Source organism: Babylonia areolata, chromosome 27 (genome assembly GCF_041734735.1).
Source record: "Babylonia areolata isolate BAREFJ2019XMU chromosome 27, ASM4173473v1, whole genome shotgun sequence".
Classification (NCBI taxonomy): Eukaryota; Metazoa; Mollusca; class Gastropoda; order Neogastropoda; family Buccinidae; genus Babylonia; species Babylonia areolata.
In genome coordinates, this window is record NC_134902.1 from 29,618,009 (window position 1) to 29,639,325 (window position 21,317).

Below are 21,317 nucleotides of genomic sequence, written 5' to 3' on the forward strand. Positions count from 1 at the left end.
GACCGATGGTCAAAGGTTATCATCCAAAGTCCACGTGAACAATTACAACCATCTTTGCTTTCTATTTTGGGTTACTGATTACATTTCATGCAGAATGTGTTTGTTATTCTTCAGCATTAATGAAAGTTGTAACGACGGAGAACTACGTTTGGTTCTTGCGAATAACCGGGACGAATTTTGGGAAAGACCAACAAAACAGGCTGAGTTTTGGACAACCAACCAGTCCTGCATCAGTGGTAAACTTCGTTCCACGCTCGAACTCGCACTGTGTGATTCTAATATCACTGAAACTGAAACAGTTGCAAGTAAAAAAAAAAGTAACGAACTAAAAGATACACCTCGACCCCTACTGTAAACTCTCTCTGCCTAGAAATGAGTGTGTGGAGGAGGGGGTAGAGGAGGTGCAGGGTCATGTGTGTGGGTGTGTTGGGGCTCATGTACGTTTATGTGTATTTGACTGTGCTTTCATATCTGTGAAACTGCATGTTTGGTGTATATCTGTTATGTATGTGTGGGTGTATGTGTGAATGTGTGTCTTCATGTTTTACATTTATTTGCTTATTTATCATCATTGTTGTCTTATTTATTTATTTATTTATTATTATTATTACTACTACCTTTTTTATATTATAATTATTATTTATTTATTTATGTACGCTTATCTATTATTTATTCACCTTTTCTTTTCTCTCAAGGCCTAACTTAGCGCGTTGGGTTATGCTGCTGGTCAGGCATCTGCTTGGCAGATATGGATTTGTCCGAACGCAGTGATGCCTCCTTGAACTACTGAAACTGAAACTGAAACTCTGTCTCTCTGTGTCAGGTCCATTTGCGACAGTATTTTTCTCCTTTTTTTACATTTTTTATTTTATTTTAAAGCTATGATTAATAAACATGCCTCCTTTTGGGAAAGAAAACTTTTACCAACTATTGGTGTCTGTATCTCTATCAGTATAATCACATGGCAGATTTGGGAAGAACAATTTTCTATTTTCCTTTTCTTCTTTATTTTATTTGAGTGTGTGCATGTTTTTTCCTGTCCTTTTTTATTTTATTTTAGTGTGTGTGTGTGTGTATATATATATATATATATATATATATATGCAGTCCTGTGTATGTTGCAACAGGCGTGGACCAAGAACCAGGGCGGGAGGGAGGCACCTGGCTTGGCGCCAGCCAGAATGGTCGTATCGCCTGTCTGGTGAACATCTCCCAGCGACAGGATGCCATGAAAAGGGGCCGGGGTACTGTTGGGGTCTATTCATTTTCATTTTTATTTACTGTTTTTGTATGTGTGTGTCTGTGTTTTGTTGTTGTTTTGGAATTTTCCTTGTACCTATCTTTCACTATACTACATCTTTCATGTTTTCATTTATTTGTCTGTTTTATCTTCTTCTTTTTTCTTTTTCTTTTTTTTTCCCCCCACACAATCTAGGGTAGGCTGTCAGCCTGATCAGTGTATTGGGGTTTGTGTGAAAATCAGGCATCTGTTGTTTGTTATTTTCCAGCATCTGATTTATGGTGTAGTGTAGATGGATCAATCTGCATGCTTTGACACCTTCTTGAAACTGAAACTAATGCAGTGTCACAGTGAAAAGCATTGTTACAGAGACGAACATATTGTGTGGCATAATGTGGGTCACTGTTGTCCAGCATGTATTATATTGCATTTTGTTACTTTTTGTCACAACAGATTTATCTGTGTGGAATTTGAGCTGCTCTTGCTGAGGGGGAGTGTGTTGCCATAGTACAGTGCTGTCTGTATACAGCATGACATCTTCTTCTTCTGCGTTCACTCGTATGCACACAAGTGGGCTTTTACGTGTATGACCGTTTTTACCCTGCCAAGTAGGCAGCCATGCTCCGTTTTCGGGGGTGTGCATGCTGGGTATGTTCTTGTTTCCATAACCCACCGAACGCTGACATGGATTACAGGATCTTTAATGTGCATATTTGATCTTCTGCTTGCATATACACACGAAGGGGGTTCAGGCACTAGCAGATCTGCACATATGTTGACCTGGGAGATTGTAAAAATCTCCACCCTTTACCCACCAGGCGCCGTCATCGTGATTCGAACCCGGGACCCTCAGATTGACAGTCCAACGCTTTAACCACTCGGCTATTTCGCCCGTCACAGCATGACATATATAGGTGTACTGAAGGCAGTAAGATGGTAATAGTGTATGGCATGCTGACATTTTATTTCCCTTTTCTTTCTTCTTCTTTTTTTGTTTTTCTTTTTTTAATCTATTTTCCCTGTTTTTCCATTTGTGTGTGTCTCGCGTTCGTTCTTTAGTTTAATGTCTTCACTGTAAGTGATATTAGACTCTGTGTGTTTGTGTGTGTGTGTGTGTGTGTGTGTGCTCCTGCAGGTTTTTTGGTCAATGATTTCCTGACCACGACAGAGTCGACGATGGAGTCGTATGCTGAGCAAATAGCTTCACAGAGAGATGACTACAATGGCTTCGTCCTGACGCTGATAGAGCTTGGGTATGTTCTTCAATTATGCATATATATAAGTCTTAATTCAGTAATATTTCATTCCTGTTGGCATTTCTGTAGACCATTGATGATGTGGGATAATAACACATGATATACTGTGATGCAGAGAAAGATAAAAGAGATGATGTGGTCTGGATGAATGACACTTGAGATACTGTAATGTGGAAGAAGATCCAAGAGATGATGTGATATGGGAGATACTGTGATGTAGAGGAAGACTGAGATGATGCAGTGTGGGAGAATGACACATGAGATACTGTGATGTGGAAGAAGATCCAAGAGATGATGTGGTGTGGGAGAATGACACATGAAATACTGTGATGTGGAAGAAGATCCAAGAGATTATGTGGAGTGTGAGATACTGTGATGTAGAGGAAGACTGACGTGATGCAGTTTGGGAGAATGACACATGAGATACTGTCATATAGAAGAGGATAAAAGACATGATGCGATGTGGGGGAATGACACATGAGATACTGTCATATAGAAGAGGATAAAAGACATGATGCGATGTGGGAGAATGACACATGAGATACTGTCGTATAGAAGAGGATAAAAGACATGATGCGATGTGGGGGAATGACACATGAGATACTGTCGTATAGAAGAGGATAAAAGACATGATGCGATGTGGGAGAATGACACATGAGATACTGTCATATAGAAGAGGATAAAAGACATGATGCGATGTGGGGGAATGACACATGAGATACTGTCATATAGAAGAGGATAAAAGACATGATGCGATGTGGGGGAATGACACATGAGATACTGTCATATAGAAAAGGATAAAAGACATGATGCGATGTGGGGGAATGACACATGAGATACTGTCATATAGAAGAGGATAAAAGACATGATGCGATGTGGGGGAATGACACATGAGATACTGTCATATAGAAGAGGATAAAAAACATGATGCGATGTGGGGGGATGACACATGAGATACTGTCATATAGAAGAGGATAAAAGACATGATGCGATGTGGGGGAATGACACATGAGATACTGTCATATAGAAGAGGATAAAAGACATGATGCGATGTGGGGGAATGACACATGAGATACTGTCATATAGAAGAGGATAAAAGACATGATGCGATGTGGGGGAATGACACATGAGATACTGTCATATAGAAGAGGATAAAAGACATGATGCGATGTGGGAGAATGACACATAAGATACTGTCATATAGAAGAGGATAAAAAACATGATGCGATGTGGGGGGATGACACATGAGATACTGTCATATAGAAGAGGATAAAAGACATGATGCGATGTGGGGGAATGACACATGAGATACTGTCATATAGAAGAGGATAAAAGACATGATGCGATGTGGGGGAATGACACATGAGATACTGTCATATAGAAGAGGATAAAAGGCATGATGCGATGTGGGGGAATGACAGTAATGTCTCATGAGATACTGTGATGTGGAGGAAGATACAGGAGGTAATGTAATGATGCAATGGGTGTACTGACCTAGGAGGAAGCGAGGGAGAACATTTGTTGTGGTGTGGATGTTGTGTGGGTGTGGTGTGGATGTGTGGATGTTGTGTGGGTGTGGTGTAGATGTGTGGATGTTGTATGGGGTGGATGTGGTATAGTATGGGGTGGATGTGTAGGTGTGAGGTGGATGTGATATGTTGTTGTGTGGGTGTGGGGTGGATGTGGTATGGTATGGTGTGGATGTTGTGTAGGTGTAGGGTGGATGTGATATGTTGTTGTGTGGGGTGGATGTGGTATGGTATGGTGTGGATGTTGTGTAGGTGTAGGGTGGATGTGATATGTTGTTGTGTGGGGTGGATGTGGTATGGTATGGTGTGGATGATGTGTAGGTGTAAGGTGGATGTGATATGTTGTGTGTGTGGGGTGGATGTGGTATGGTATGGTGTGGATGATGTGTAGGTGTAGGGTGGATGTGATATGTTGTTGTGTGGGGTGGATGTGGTATGGTATGGTGTGGATGTTGTGTAGGTGTAGGGTGGATGTGATATGTTGTTGTGTGGGGTGGATGTGGTATGGTATGGTGTGGATGATGTGTAGGTGTAAGGTGGATGTGATATGTTGTTGTGTGGGGTGGATGTGGTATGGTATGGTGTAGATGATGTGTAGGTGTAGGGTGGATGTGATATGTTGTTGTGTGGGGTGGATGTGGTATGGTATGGTGTGGATGATGTGTAGGTGTAAGGTGGATGTGATATGTTGTTGTGTGGGGTGGATGTGGTAAAGTATTGTGTGGATGATGTTTGGCAGGTGTGTAATGTAGGGTGGTGTGTGGTCTGGCAGGGTGTGGATGCAGTATGATGTGGGTGTAATATGGTGTGATGCAGATGTGTGTGATGTGGCATGATAAGGATGTAGTGGGGCATAAGTGTGGTGTGGATGTGTGAAAGTGGTATGATATGGATGATGTGTGATGTAGGTTTGATGTAGGTGTGTGGTGTGGTGTGGTCATGGTGGGAAATGAATACAGTGTGCTGTGAGTGTGATGAGATGTGGATAATGTGATGTGGACTGATGTGACATGGATGGCGTAATGTCAGACAGGCCAGCAGACAGCAAGGTTGCCAGGGTGACAAATGACACATTGACTGACACCCCCACCCTCTTCACATCGCCTTCACCCCAACGTGAGTCACACTCTGCTTTCTTTTCTTTTCTTCTTTTCATCCCCACGCCTACCCTCTTGCCTCAACATATATATGATTATATGGCTGTCAACCACCTGAGATCAGTTGAATGGGAACCAAGCACATCAACAGCTCAGTAAAGACTTGGAATGTTTGAAGGAGTATTTCTTGTAATTTGGGAATGTTTTTCCTAAATTGGCACAATCTGTCCTGTGTCCAGTTTTTAAACTGATGTACTAGCTATATAAAATATGATAGTTTTAAAAGTGTGGGCGATACTGAGTAATTGTCTTCTCTGGAGTTTAGGTCGCTATTACATAAGTCTGTCCAGTGACAGTCACCCATGAATCTGTCAGCACTGATGATTGCAAGTGGGCATGATAGGCTTTGACTATGAGTTTTTTGTATTGTATCACTCTTTTTGCCACAACAGATTCCTTGTGTGAAATTTGGGCTGTTCTCCCCAGGGAGAGCACATGGCTAGACTGAGAGGGCCATCCTTTTTTTTTTTTCTTTTTTTTTTTTTTTGCCAGCAATTTTATTTATTTTCCTATCAAAGTGGATTTTGCTACAGAGTTTAGCTAGGGACAACCCTTTTCCTGCTGTGGGCTCTTTCACGTGCGTTAAGTGCATGCTGCACACAAGACTTCGGTTTATCGTCCCATACGAATGACTTTTTCTTCTACTTTTGAAAGTTTTTTCTTCTTCTTTTTTCCAGCCAGTTATTTTTCAGTGGGCAACTCCCATGTAAATTTCCAGTGGCGGAAGGTGGATGAGGGAGAAGAAAGGTTCAGGGAGATTGTGAAGACATACGGTTCTGTGTCCACCAAGGAGAAGCTGACGGAAGAGTTGTTTGAGTTGATGGGGGACCGGACCAGGTACGCTGACTGTTGTTTTCTCTCTTTGCCTTGTTTTGTTGCTGGTTTTGTGTGTGTGTGTGCATGTGTGTGGTGTTCATGTGTGTGTGTGTGTGTGTGTGTGAACAGCCTCTTGCTGCCATCAATCACCTGAGCCAGCCTGCCCCACTCCAGTCCCCCACCTTGCTGTCCTTTTTTTTTTTTTTGTTTTTTTTGTATTTGTATTTTGTATTTCTTTTGGTCACAACAGATTTCTCTGTTTGAAATTCGGGCTGCTGTCCCAAGGGAGAGCGCGTCGCTACACTACAGCGCCACCCATTTTTGAAATATTTTTTCCTGCGTGCAGTTTTGTTTTTCCTATTGAAGTGGATTTTTCTACAGAATTTTGCCAGGAAAACCCTTTTGTTGCCGTGGGTTCTTTTACGTGCGCTAAGTGCATACTGCACACGGGACCTTGGTTTATCGTTTCATCTGAATGACTAGCATCCAGACCACCACTCAAGGTCTAGTGGAGGGGGAGAAAATATCGACGGCTGAGTAGTGATTCGAACCAGCGCGCTCAGATTCTCTCGCTTCCTAGGCGGACACGTTACCTCTAGGCCATCACTCCACTTGGTTTTTGTTAGGACATGAACCAAAGTAGTGAAGTGTACAGCAGCTGTATGATGAAAGTGTTCATAACCAAGGATCCTGGGTTCAAACCCTGTATCTTTAGCACCTGGTTGGTTAAGAGTGGAGGTGTTGGTTTTTTTAATCCAATCTCCCAGGTTAACAAATATGCAGACCTACCAGTGCCTTAACCCCTTTCGTGTGTATACACACACATGAAGATCAAATATATATGTTTAAGATAATTTTATCAGTGTTTGGTGGGTTATGAAAATATGGGCATACTCAGTATGCAGTCCCTGAAAATGGAGTATGGCTGCCTATAAGGTCTGTTAACCCATCAAAGTAGATATTCGTAGATAGGAGTGGATGTTGACGTTCAGCCTATGAATGTAGAAAAAAAGGAAAAGGATACTTGATCAAAGTAGTGGGGTGTTGCTTGCTGGATTGACGGGCGCAATAGCCGAGTGGTTAAAGCGTTGGACTGTCAATCTGAGGGTCCCGGGTTCGAATCACGGTGACGGTGCCTGGTGGGTAAAGGGTGAAGAATTTTACGATCTCCCAGGTCAACATATGTGCAGACCTGCTAGTGCCTGAACCCCCTTCGTGTGTATATGCAAGCAGAAGATCAAATACGCACGTTAAAGATCCTGTAATCCATGTCAGCGTTCGATGGGTTATGGAAACAAGAACATACCCAGCATGCACACCCCCGAAAACGGAGTATGGCTGCCTACATGGCAGGGTAAAAACGGTCATACATGTAAAAAAGCCCACTCGTGTGCATACGAGTGAACGCAGAAGAAGAAGAAGAAGAGCTTGCTGGATTGGCATATTCTGGATCCTACAAATTTCGTGTGAAGGGTTATAGGTTTGGGTATGTTTGTTACTTTCCCCAGTGAGTGACAGAATTAGGAGTTTGTTACTTTGTAGTGTAGGTTCTTTTAGATAACTTTAAAAAAAAAAAAAGAATTTCATATTCCCATTTAGAATGATAAGAAACAGGAGTGAGGGAAAAGACAGAGCACAAGGAGAAACATTGCTGCACTGGGATAGGCAGTGAAAGGAAAAGTAGAGTAGTCTTGTCGTGTAATCCCAAACCTAGAACAGATCTCCACAGCAGCATTGTTATTGTCATCAACATCCTCAATTCAACAGGAATTTGAAAGAAGAAAAAAATTGTCCCAGAGTCTGTGGCCTTTCATGCCTTGCTCTCATAGTGACCTGAGTTTTTATCCCTTTCCACTTCCATGCTGAGGATGAGTTCCTGTCGAGGTCTTTCATGTTGGCAGAGTTATGGGGGACTTGTTGGAGGGATTTGGTGACACTCTCCACTCTGGAAGGGATGCTCACTCAATCTGACACTCAATCTGACTCCGCAACTAAGCAATTACTGTAATCAGTAGGGGTGCGTAGTAGGTAGTGCCCAGCATATGTTAAATCAGAACAGGCACAACTGAACACCATGGAACTGACTCAGCAACACTGCATGGTCTCCTCTGGTGTGTGGCCTCCTGGCAGCTTAACATTGATAGTTCCTGTGGACTGCCATAAGTTACACTGCGACAAATGAACCTGGGTGTGGCTGTGTATGGGGAACGTGAATAAACAGTGCGGGAGTCATGCCAGTGAAATGACGCAGATGATGGGGCAGTAGCAAAAAGGGTTCATACAGGTTTTTATTTGCAAAGTGTGAAAACTTTATATTAAGTGTTAAAACCCCAAAGTGAAAAACATCCATTGCATCAGGAAGCTATATGTAAAGGATGGTATTTTGAGTGCCTGCTTATGTCGCTTGATATAATCAACATCCACTGCATACAAATGAGAACTTTTTTTTTCATATCTTTTTGGGATCATTTTCTTTTTTCTTTTTTTGTAGTTATTTTGCTACTTTAAAGTTTTCAATTCAGATTGAACATTTCTCTACTGTGCTTTATTGCTTATTGACAGATACACTGTCTTTTTTTTTGGTCTTTTTTCTGTTTTTCAGTAGATAGCCAAAATTAAAAACTTTTTACCAGGGTGGGTCATTTATAAAAGATTTTTAATGACTTAAGAAAACGAAAAAAAGACCTTTTTTTTAACAATTAAAAGAAAAAAATCTTAACATGTGTACAATGCCTAATTGTGGACTTAGAATGAACACCATGGAAGTAATGCCACTGAAACGTCACAGATGATGGGGCAGCAAATATATATATATATATATATATAAAGCACAAAAAAAATCATTACAGAGCAGTACAGTGGATGATGGGGCAGCAAAATAAAGAAAAATCCTCTGCTGTGTGGTTCCTACAGATACCTGCCAGACCCCCATCTACAGAAGTCGGGGGAGGACTGCGACTGGTCTCAGGAAGCCACTGACAGCAAGGCTGCACTCTTTGTCTGGGATCCTCAGCGCCAGTACAGCACAAGGTGATGAACGTGTGTTGTTTGCTTCATCTGCCCTTCTGCTGCATGGTCTTTTGCTGTCGGTGTGTGTGTTTGCGTGTGTGTATTTGCGTGTGTGTTTGTGTGGAGTGTGAGCGCGTGTGCAAAAGCGATGTATATGCATGTGCATGTACACATACAAAAAAAAACAACAACAAAAAAACGAAGTGTACAACTGAACACACTCTTGTATGCATACACATGAACACCCCTTCAACTGCCCCCCTCCTACACTTACATGTGTATGACCTTGCTCCCCAGTGTGTGATTCAAGACTCTCCGCACCCTCTGAATAACAAAACCTTCACCAAACCAGGACCCAGTTAAATCCTGTGCAACTTGACCTTCAGAGCTTTTTGCCAGTATGTCGATAAACCCAATCCTATGTGTGTGTGGAGGCGCATTGGCAGGCTTCATCAGACGTCGTTCTGATCCAATGCTCGCTAGTGATCAGGGTTTGAGGCCCCATTTTGGCATGGTGTTGTGTCCTTGGGAAAGACACTGTACTTGGATTTTCCTCACCCCACTCAGGTGTACTTGACCTCAGTTGGGGAAGGTTAGAATGGTGGAAGGAGAAGATTGGGCCCCACATTCACTGCCAAGCCCTCCTAGACATAGTGCCCATATAAGGCTATGGAACATTCAACCTTTTTTTAAACTTAAGCATGTGTGTGTATGGTTGGCAGGATGACGACAGTGCTAACAGTGGACAGAGAAGGAAACTGTGACTACACAGAGAAAACTTTACAGCTGCCAGTCAGCGATGATGCTCCTCACTGGTCCACCGTCCGCCACCACTTCACACTGCAGCCTGTCTCCTCCCATTTGTAGGACCTGCTGCTTGTCCCATGGGACTGTGTTAGTTTGTTGTATTACTTTTTGATCGCAACAGATTTCTCGTGTGAAATTCGGACTGCTCCCATCATGGGGAGAGAGCGTGTCACCATAGTGCAGCACCACAGCCTGTCTGCTCCCATTCGTTGGGCCCGCTGCTTGTTCCATGGGACTGAATTAGTGTATTGTATGGTATACTATTATACCATTTTACTTTTCTTTTCTTTTTGTTACAACATATTTCTCTTTGAAATTCAGGCTGCTCTTCCCTGGGGGAAGCGAGAGCATGTTGCCACAGTGTAGTGTCCACAGTGTAGTGGCACTGCCCTCCTGTTTTTTTTTTTCAGTCTGTAAGTGTATTTCTTGTACTCTCAAAGTTCATTACTTCAACACAGTTTTGCCAGTGGCACCCCTTTTGTTGCTGTGGGTTCATTCAAGTGCGCCAAGCCCAGGCTGCACATGGGATCTCGATTTATCACCTCATCCAAATGACTAGCTCCCAGACCACCACTCAAGGGCAAGGTGAGGAGGATGGGGAGGTAAGTAAAAAAATCTTGGTCTGTATATGGGACTCAAACCTGTGGACACTCACATCCTAGTCATGCACATTACCACTGAGCCACCACCCCATGTTGAATTACCAACGCCCACCCCCACCTCTGTCCCCACAGTGCAGGGATCACAGTTTAAAAAATATCCTGAACCCTCCAGTATCCAGATGCCCAAGTCACATTGATGCCTATCAGTTTTATCCAGAGCTTTTTTTCTTTCTTTTTTTTTTTTTAACCCTTTTACTGGTAAACTGCAGTGAAATGAAGTCAGTGTGGCTTCAAGCGCAAGAGTTACTTTTGTACTTTTTGAGTGGTGTGATTGATTTCACTGAACGATGAAGCCCCAAGAGGAAGGAAGTCCAAGTAAAGAATGGTGACCAGCATCTCAGCCTGTAACCTGAATCATATGTCAGTGACAGGCAGCAGCGCTTCATTGACAAGCATACTCATCAGTAGCAGTCAGAGGGTTAAAAGCAGTATGTATCAGCCGTTGTATCCAGGGTTCTGAATCTATTCTGTGATGAGATATATTGGTGTTGGTGCTTTTACCCAGTATTGTTTGATTTGTATTCTTCGACTATTGTGTATGTGAATAGCCTACTTGCTAAGCATGAGAAAAGGGCACAGACAGTAATGAATGTTTTTCCATCATTTTACTGGTATTTTTTTTTATTTCTTATTCACAGAATTTGGCACTTTTATCTGGCCCGCTTGACACATTTGATAAATTATTGTTATGTTATCTTTTGTTGTTGTTGAAATAGTTACGCATTCTGCTTTAAATTGATTGATGCATACATCTGCCAGGAGCATCAAAAATTGATCATGGAATGCGAGACATAAATCTGAATAAACTTTGGGAAATAACTCATGACACGCAGGTTTCACTCAGCCTATACAAATGACAAAATATTGTATTTTTATTACTCTTTTATCACAACACAGAACCGGTCAGTTCTCTGTGTGAAATTCAGGCTGCTTTCACCAGGGCTAGCATGTCACCAGTGAGAGCACCCTCCCCTCCCCCCACGCCGCTTTTTTGGGTTTTTTTTTTGCTGCCTGCAAGTGTATAAGTTTTCCTTTCAAAGGGGATGTTTCTTCAGAATTTTGCCAGGGACAACCTTTTGTTCCTGTGTGTTCTTTTGCAAGTGTTAAGTGCATGCTTAGTTTATCATCTCATCCACATGACTAGCATCCAGACCAGTACTCAAGGTCTTGTGGACAGGAAGGAAATGCTGGCGAGTGTGTGATTCGAACCAGATTCTATTGCTTCTTTGGCAGAGACGTATAACCTCTAGGCCAACACTCCTCATATTACTTAATGCATGAAAAAACATTGTTTTACAATCAGTGTAATGGCATTAAGCTCTCTGTTCAATGGTACTGTTATATGCTTTTATTAAAATTCCTGGATTTTTCCAGACCTTAAAGGGCAAAACATATTTTCCAACGTTTCTAGATTTCCATGACTTTTTGAGCCTGGTAGCGGACTGAGTCCTTCTATTTAACAGCAACTCCTTTTTGAAAACATGTGTAGATTGGAAGGGTGAACTGTGTCCTACTATTGAACAGCAACTCCTGTTGCAAACACGTGTGGATTGGAAGAAAATTTGAATAATCTCAAAACCTGAGAAACTGGCCAGTTATGACCTCATACTCTGCCTTTAAAAAAAACAAACAAAAAAACCACACATACCAGCCGCTGTGGCGAAGTGGTTAGCGTCATGGACTGATGGCTGGGAGGATGCGGGTTCGAGTCCCAGCGGAGGTGGGTTTTTTGGCCCGTGGCCAGCTCCTACCCAGAGTTGAGTGTGCTGTGGGCTTAAATGGGGACTGGGACCACACAGTCGAGTGTCATCCACTGCAAGGATGCATCTTTGGGTGTGTTGCTTTAATTACCTGACCAACACTGCAAGTGTCTGTATCTCTCGGGCCTCGTTAATGCCGGGATATCATTATGACAGGAAGCGTAGAGTACAGCCTTGTCACGCAGTCCCAAACCAAAATGGACCTCCATAGCAACATAGTCATCATCATCCTCCTCCTCCTTCATCATCATCAATAAAAACAAAATAGTCTCAAAGTCTGTGGCCTTGCATGCCCTGCTCTCATGGTGACCTCAGTTTCAATACCCCTCAGCTTCCGTGCTTGGGGTGAGTCCTGTCAATGTCGTCAGTGTCGGCAGATTCATGGGGGGCTGTTGTTTGAGGGACGTGGTGGCGGTCTCCACTCTGGGAGGGACACTCACTCAGTCTGGCTCTGCGACTAAGCCATTATTGTCGTTAGTAGGGGGCTTAGTAGGTGGTGTCCTAAGTACGTTAAATCAGAACTACTGAACACCACCGAAGTGACTCAACAGCAGTGCAGGGTCTCCTCTGGTGTGTTGCGTCCTGGCGACGTAACATCGATGGTTCCCTGTGGACTGCCGACGCTGGAACTGCGACGGACAAACGCGGGTGTGGCCGTGTATGGGGGAATCTAAATAAGCGGCGTGGGAGTAATGCCACTGAAACAGTGCAGATGATGGGGCAGCGAAAAAAACAACAAAAAACAAAAAAAAACCCACACATTAGCAAAGCATGATAAAAACAGCAGATTCCATTACCCCACATTTTCCAGTTTAAAGTCAAGTAACTTCAGCTGCTTTACTTCCTGATGGTTATATGCATTTTTTTTCCTCCAGATATTTGCACAAAAGAATGTATGAAAGCCAGACTTCCCCCAGCGTCAAGCGTGGAATGTGTACACAGATATGGTCTGGATGTGTGGATGGTCTGGATATATGTGGACACTACAGAGATTAGCAGATAAATAATAGAACACTCAAAAATGTCAGAGTGCCGATCAATGGTGAGTTTCAGTTTTGAGGTGTCAAAGCATGCATACTGATTAATATCATACACTACACATCTGCTAACCCCCCTCCTCCCCCCCTTGAAATTTAGAGTGACAATCAATCTTATCATTTGTAGCAATATTTGTATCAGACATTCAAACAATTATTCATAAGATGTGAAAGCAGTGAGAGAGATAGAGAGTGGGGTTTGTGGGTGGTGGGGGTGTTTAAAGAAGATTGCTTGCCTGGGGCTCAATATTGCACGTGAGACACAAAAAGTTATGTTGATCAATCCATTATCACCTCATTTTAAAAAAAAAAGAAAGTTATACCTGTGACGATTCAGCCGGTGACGTTCATCAAGTTGGTTTTTTTTTTAATATGATGCAATCTTTTTTTCTTTTTTCTTTTTTTTTTTGCTGGCTAAGTCCGTAACAGATGATGGTCACCGTGTTGAAAAGAGCCATTATTTAATGGTTTATTTCTAAAAAGGGAATACCCAAGTTGCGTAGAGAATACTGAGCCTTAGTGTTATGAATAAAGTTCTGTTATTTGCCAATATTCCAGGAAAAGAATAGTCTTATTCAAAAATATCATGAATTTGTTCTTAATATGTTAAATGTTGGGATGCCAAATGCAAAGATGCATTTTCCAACAATTAATGTGGCTTGCTTGAGATAAAGAATGATTTATAAGAACTAACAGTGACTTTTGATTGTGACTGGGTTGTTGAGGATTGAGAATATATTTTTCTTTGGGATTGGAAATAAAATAAATCATGGTTTGTTGAGTGAGTTATGTGGTGCATGTTGAGGAGACCTTCTTCCTGCAGCCGTGTCTGTTACTGTACGGTTACATTTTAACCTTTGCTGGCTATCGTGGGTCGTACACGACCCAGAAGGGTACAAAAATGCAAATATCTCAGCCAATTCTTAATATTTTTCTACGAATTTTCAGAAATGCTTCCTACACCTAGAAGGCCAACTTTTTCCAAAAAATGAAAAAAATTCACTAATTAGTTAATGAGTAATTAAAGGTGGCGATTTAACTACACACAGACGCTTGTGTGGGTCGTGTATGACCCATGCTTTTTAAAGAGGAAAAAACATGGTCACCCTCGAAAGCTTGTGTGGGTCATGCATGACCCATACCTTTTTAATAGCGATTTCAGAAGGTTTAATTTGCAATTAGTGAAGGAAAATAGCCTCACTACCCCACTACTCTCCCACTACCCCGCCCTGTCCCTTTCGCCTGTCTTCAGCGATAACCCTCTTCCATCCCTTTCTCTAACAGCATGTACCTGTGTGACTGAATATCTTTGATTGTGCGTGTATAGGATGCTATGAGTCATCTCTCTCTGTCTCGCTGTCTGTCTGTCCCTCTCGCTGTCTGTCTCTCTGTCTCAGTCTCTCTCTCTGTCTCTATCTCTGTGTGCTTAAGTAGGGTTTACATGTATGTGCATGTTGTGTTATGCGTTTGTGTGTGTGATTAGTTGTGTGTGTATGTGCGTGTGTGTGAATGCGTAAGCATGTGTTTCTTCCGAGTGTATGTGTTTGTGTGAGTCTGTGTGCATTCGCGAGTGCATGTGTGTGTGATCAGTTGTTACGATGTTTTCCTTTTCTATATTTTGTTATAAGCTTTGGAGGAATATACAGGTTTTTGTCTTTTTACAAAGTATGGGTCGTGGATGACTCACATAAGCTTCCTTGTGTTGTCAAAAGCGACAGCCAGTGAAGGTTAAAAACTATATTTTCTGGTTCGAACACCTCTTAGTACCTAAAGTAATTGACACCCAGTTGCTTCACTAAGTTGAACCAAGAAGTTATTCCTTTACTGGGTGGGGAAGTTCAGTTTTGCTTTTTTAACTCACTCAGTACGGCCAGTCCTCTCTTCTCCTCTACACAGACCCCTCGGATGTCCAGTGGGTGTCTGAATGACCCAACCTTTAGCTTACGTCATCAGAACTGTGGTATTCTTTGTCAACATTCACCTTTTCAGTATAAGAGCGTTCCGCTTGCAATATTTTGATGATGGTAATTGGGATGAAACGCTGTTAACGTCGTCTCTTTCGCCGTTCGTATGGAGAGAGTTAATCAGTTATATTACCACTCTGTGCTTTTAGCTTGTTGGCTTTTGCCTGTTTGCCAGTGTTTTCAAGGGGATTAAGTGTTTTTGATGGGAGTGTTCAGTGTATGGAATATGGTTTGACAGTGCTCTAAGCTGTTGTTGGGCAAGTCCAGACATTGTGCAGTACAGCTGCAATGGTGGGGCACAAAGTGTTACAGGACTTTGTTTATAAAGAGGTGAAGGTGTCACACCCGGATGCACAGATTGACCACCACTCACCTTTTTGAGTATACTTATCCATCTGATAGGTGCACAGAAAAAGGAGGAGTTTGTATTATACTCCATGTTTGGCGATACATATACTTACCATGTCAAACTTGAATGCCCGCCCATCCGTCCCTGCGTCTCCGTCATGGTTCTCATGGGGCATTTTCTTAGATGGCCATGGAATGATTCAGCGCTTATAGCTTTTAGAGGCGTTTGATTGGCTGGTTAGCCGCGTGAGATTTGGCCAAGCAGAGCAAACCGATAGGCCTAGTTTACATCAGTTTGGCATGGTACAGTATATGACACCAAATGGTTGATTTTGAGAGGTGAGAGCAATATTCAAATTCTTGTAGTTTAGCAGTTTAAGCATGAAGTTGGAGAGAAAGCGCTATGAGAAATATTTGTATTGACAATATTGTGCACTCGATTTGGGGGATGTCTAGCAGGAAGGCGGTGAACATTGTTGATGTACTGTGGAAGTGGCACGTTGTTTGTGAGTGTTGAGCATTGTGGAGGATGTTAAGCTGGGAAGAAAGATGTATCACACGATGGAGATAATCCCTGTGCAAATCATGCATTCAGTCCCTTTTGATCACAGCTCAGTAGCTGTTGAAGTTTGTTAGCCCAGTTAGGATACTTACTTTACTGAGAGTTTGCTGTCCTGCACACGGCTGCAGCAAACCTGGGTGGGTCACCCGCTCAAGTGAGGCTGAAGTCGGACCCCTGTCCAAGTCTCCAGAGTGTCTGTGTGATCAGCATCAGTCTGCCCAGCGTTGGCACTTCAAAGAAGAGGGAGTGGCAACTATGTTTTGTCTGCCTTGTTTTGTTGATGGTGTGTCACCACCTTTCCTGTATTCTTGCGCCCCGTTTTCCCCTTGCCTTCCTTTCCCCTTTTCGAGTGGTTGAGCCTGTGGCAACTCCTGGACCCTGAAGGTGACCAGTACTGCAAGTGCTTTTCAAGTGCACTGTGACCTCTGAGTGTACCCGTTTGCCTTGCCACTGTGGTTGCTACACATCTGCACCAGTGGTGTTTTCCAGCCGTGTCCAGCTTGTGTGCAACAATGTAGTCACCGGTGTTCAGTGTCTTTGTCTTTGCGTGGACTCAAGACATCAAGTGAGTTCTGTGCAGTGTTGTGAACATGAACTGGACTTGGTCACCAAGCCTTTGCATTGGACACAAATGACTTATGTTGTCTTTGCGTTGGACACAAATGACTGTGTGTAGAGGTGTGTGTGTTTGTGACATCAGGACAGTAGGAGGCGTCTATGGTGTGAGTGTGTGTGATTGAATTGTTCCTTACCCCTAAGTATCCCAAACAATAAAAGAACTTGTGTGCGTGTTTGTAAGATTTGTGATTATTTTGTTGTGGTGTCGCAACTGTTAGCGGGAAGGGAATAATTGTGGGTGGTTTCTTTTCAGTTTTGTTTTTTGGGAGTCCAGCACTGCGACAGAAGGTAATCACAGAAATGGGAAGGGAAAGATTTGCTGATGCATTTTCTGACACAGTGTATGCTGCAGCACTGATTCTGAAAACAAATTTCCACAAAACACTCCCACCCTTGACAGCCACAACCCACTCGACTTTCATGCACAAAACAAGATCAAAGTTTACACACATTTTCTTCACTTTATTCAATTATAGAAAAAAAAAGAAAAAATAAACCTTATTGCATGCACGCCTGACTCAAAAGAAGTGCCTGTAAATTTTCCAAGAGCTAGCTTACTCTTTATTAGGAGGAAAACCACAAAAAAAAAGAGGGAGGAAGAAATATTCATGATTTGTCACTCAATCTGCACACAGAACTGAATCCTCTGTCCCTATCATTCATGCAATGTTTCAGGCTGTGTTCAACTCCTGGTCTGTCAGGGAATTCTGGGCTTCCATGCACACACACACACACATGTAAAAAAAACAAACAAAAAAACCAACCAACAACTAGTCTGCATGCACATACGTAACCCCCCCACCCCACCCTCCCACACTGTTGGTGGTTCAGCTCTGTGGCCGGACTGACCGACTGACTGGTGTCGGTCAAGGGATCGGTATACAGGATAACTGATGTCACCCGGACAATTTTTCTATCTTTTTTTTGTTGCTTCCTGCCCAGGTAAATAAAATGGGCATAAAAATTAACTACTTCTATTTTCCCTTGAGTAAACAAGTTTTACTTGTGTCGCTTTAACACCACTGATTTGCTTTTATACCACACCACACCTTTTGGTCAACTGTTCCAACTTGGAAGTACTCAGCTTTAGAAACGCCCATGAATCTCAGAAGGCAAGGAAATCAAGTCAAGCTGCTTATTGCCCGGCTGGCTGCAAAAGGGGCCATATTCCAGACATACTTCCATACAAACACACATGGATCAACAGCACAAGTTGAGGCCACCTTTTCATCTGGTAGACAGGTTGAGTGCCTGTAATCAGGCATCAGATATATAACACCCACAAAACACACACCAGGCTGTCTCCACATACACTGGCCCAAACAAAACACTAAGCTTTACCCACTCCATTTTCATAAAATGTAACCCACCCCTGTCCCCCGGGGGAAGACACCGTTCTTGCTCCTCATTTTCAACAACCCAAATGGGTTGAAATTTACTCTTTTTTTCCAAATCAAAATAAGTTAGATTGGAGAACTTAGACGTCAGTTACTTTTAAACCACCCAATGGGGCTGTTCTATTTATTAACAACAAAAAAATGACCATGATATATAAAAAAAAAAAAGATGGCCCATACAAAATACAGCAAGGGCATTTGAATCAGTTGAATTGTCTTCATTTTGCATCTACCAACACCATACTGCAGCATGTATTACAAACATACAATTAAAAAACACATACCATATTCAAATTCATCGGTTTTCATCACTGAAAAAAAAACAAAACTTTTCGGTCCACAGCCTTAAGTATGACTTTCCTGGCTGTCTTCCCTTAACCTATGCATCAAGAATTGTTCTGCTTTTCCCCATTCATCAACCTTAACAAAAATCACACACAAACCTTCCGAAGGACTAAATGATATCAATGACAGCCCCAGATCAGTGTTTCCCTCTTCAGTAAGTGCAACAGCTTTTTATTTTCTCCCCCTACCCCCAGAGGATTTTAAAAAAAACAAAAAACAAAAAACAGCAGCAACCCCACATCACACCCACCTGTACTCACACCCGCACACAAAACCTAGGTCACTAGGAAAACTAAGTTGTCGATCACTTTCTACAGCTTCCATGTCAAAGGCAAAAAAAACCCCCAAAAACAAAAACCAAAAAAAACCCCCCAAAACAAAAAAAAACTAAAAACCAATTGCAAGGAAGAAATGGGGCACTGAAATCAATTTTGAGGTTTGAGGACAGAGAGGAGGGGGGGGGGGGGATGGAAAGTCAAGTGGAAGGGGGCATACACATTTGATACCACACACACCAACTAAAACACACATGCATGCGAAAGGGCACTGACAAGCCTTCCCAGGGAGGGGTCAGTCATCATTTCTGCTTCCACGCCCCCAGCAGGAAGGAATTCATTAGGGGGAACAACCCCAATAGGAGGCCGCCCCCACACCCCCACCACTACCAGGAATAAACACCCCTAGAGCCAGGGAATTGGGGCTCCAGAGTTGTGTGTGCAACACGTGCAACACCATAAGACAAGCACACACACACACACCAATGAAGGGGAGAGACACCCACAGGATTCGACCTGCGCAAGTCCCTCCCCCAAAACCACCGCCAGACCCAGAGGACGTCAGAGTGCCTCTGCCTTGACAATGGTTAGCTGCCTGTCCCTAGGGCTGGCAAACTGCTCTCAAATTGGCAGCAGCCACCCTCAGGGAGAAAAGTAAAGAACACAAAAAAAGAAAGAAAAGTTCCATCAGCCAAAAAAGGGCTGAGGGCCATCATATCACAGCCATGTGTTTGAACACCCGACACAAACCCCCCCAACTGACCCTGACGACCACCGCAGCATGCGCCGTCAAGAGGAAGGAGAGGAGAAGAGAGTAGGTGCAAAAAACGCGAGGGGGGAGGGGGAAGAAGGGAGAGGGGGTCATGGCAGCAGTCTCCCACCCCCGTTTGATGCACACAGCCATTGGCAGGTTACCACAGTGCCAGGAACACAGGCCTGACACCAAAACATACCCTCCTCCCTGTCCCTCCCAAAAGGGGGAAGGCAGGGAGAGAGGGTTGGAGGGAAACACGTGTGGGTGGGGGGCAGAGGGGAGGGTCGCCAGCGAAACGCCCCAAGCCCCACACACTCACACACAACAGCAGCAGGTTCCAATCCCTCCTGACCCCGGGACCCAAGCCGGGGAGAACAGAGGGACACGTTTCAGCAAAAGGACCACAACCCTACAGGCTGCAAGCCTGAGGGTGAAGGGGGTTGGGGGGGAGGTGGAAGCAGGTGTCAACTACCTACCACCCCTCATCCCCCCCCTTATCAATATCATCCCCCTCTCTGTGTGCACACACGCAACACACAGCGAGGAGGAGACCCGCACATGGCTGTAGCGACTCGGTGGACACACAGACAGGACTTGTCCAACGCCACTTTTCATCAAAACAAATCAACGCTTGTTTGCCAACAACCAAAACAAGCAGCAAAGCTCGCATGCCAGACAAGACCGGCACGACACCGCCAACAACACAACACCCCCTGCAGACAGGGGGGAGAGGCGAGAGAGAGTTTATCTGGAGGGAAACTTCAGCAGTCTGGCCCTTCCTAGCACCGATATCACTCCCCCCTCCCACTTCAGAAGGGTGGGGGGGTGTGAAAATGGGGACAACAGCTTCCAACAATATCAACTACTGCTGCACTCGCTGCAACAACCTTGCCCTGGAGGGGTAGGGGGTCATTATCATCATAGTGTACTTTTTATAAATGTGTCAAAAAAAAAACCAGCTACCAGAGGCAGCAAGAAAAAAAAAGAGAGAAAAGGGATGGTCAGCCTGATCTAAAAAATACAGGGAGGCAGATATAATAGTCCCTACAGAAATCAACATTTTGTACAATGATGGCGCTCCATTTTATTTCATGGTGGGGAAGATGGATGGAGGAGTAATGGTGTGATTATTATTACACAGAGTCAACTGAAGCAAAAACAAAACAAACAAAAACAAAAAAGAATGATACACACACAAAAAAACAAAACCCCAAACAAATCCCCGCTCATGTGACAAAGACCCTCTGGTAACGCCCCCCAACCCTTCCCCTGTTCCTATCAACACAGTGCTTGTTGTGTTCAGTCCTGTTCAAACACTGACCCATTGCAACGTAAGACAATCCTCTGTTCTGTGCAGTCCTCATACCACTACACCATCCAAGATCAGAACACAGCAAGGCTAACCATGAAAAAACAAAAACCGAAAACAGAGGGGGAAATGACAGGTTAATGGGGACAATTTTAACTGAAGCAAAGCAACCACACAGCATGTTAACACCTGGGAAAGAAAACAAGAGAGAGGAGAGGAGAGAGAAGAGAAGAGAAGGGAAGGAGCAACTGCTGGCGTCGCTAACACTTGAGGACACGTCCGGTCTGACCAGAGGATAAAGACCTGTGCAGGATGACAGCTGGGAGTCCCATCCTTCCCCCCCATCGTCTCCATTAACTGCCAAAGTTGAAAGCTGAGGGCACTGTGCGCTGGGTGAACTGGTAACCGCCCCCTTGCTCAATCCTCTTGGATTCTATCAACAGGAATGAAAAAAATCCAATGTATGGTATCT

General features: G+C 43.4%; 2 protein-coding genes across 2 annotated transcripts in view; one reads left to right on the top strand and one right to left on the bottom strand.

Moving 5' to 3' along the window:
* Positions 1-19: 19 nt before the first annotated feature.
* On the top strand, positions 20-16,940 carry LOC143301241 (transport and Golgi organization protein 2 homolog). The gene is made up of 7 exons (XM_076615378.1): positions 20-236; positions 1,128-1,244; positions 2,376-2,493; positions 5,059-5,141; positions 5,860-6,019; positions 8,912-9,028; positions 9,730-16,940. The coding sequence occupies exons 1-7, from the start codon at positions 95-97 to the stop codon at positions 9,872-9,874; spliced, it is 882 nt and encodes a 293-aa protein (XP_076471493.1). The 5' UTR covers positions 20-94; the 3' UTR covers positions 9,875-16,940.
* Positions 16,941-17,212: 272 nt separating this feature from the next.
* LOC143301659 (importin-7-like) overlaps positions 17,213-21,317 on the bottom strand; it is a 43,286-nt gene continuing 39,181 nt past the window's right edge. The window contains exon 23 of the mRNA XM_076616094.1: positions 17,213-21,278. Within this exon, the coding sequence (XP_076472209.1) occupies positions 21,199-21,278 (80 nt within the window). The 3' untranslated portion in view covers positions 17,213-21,198. The remainder of the gene's footprint in view (positions 21,279-21,317) is intronic.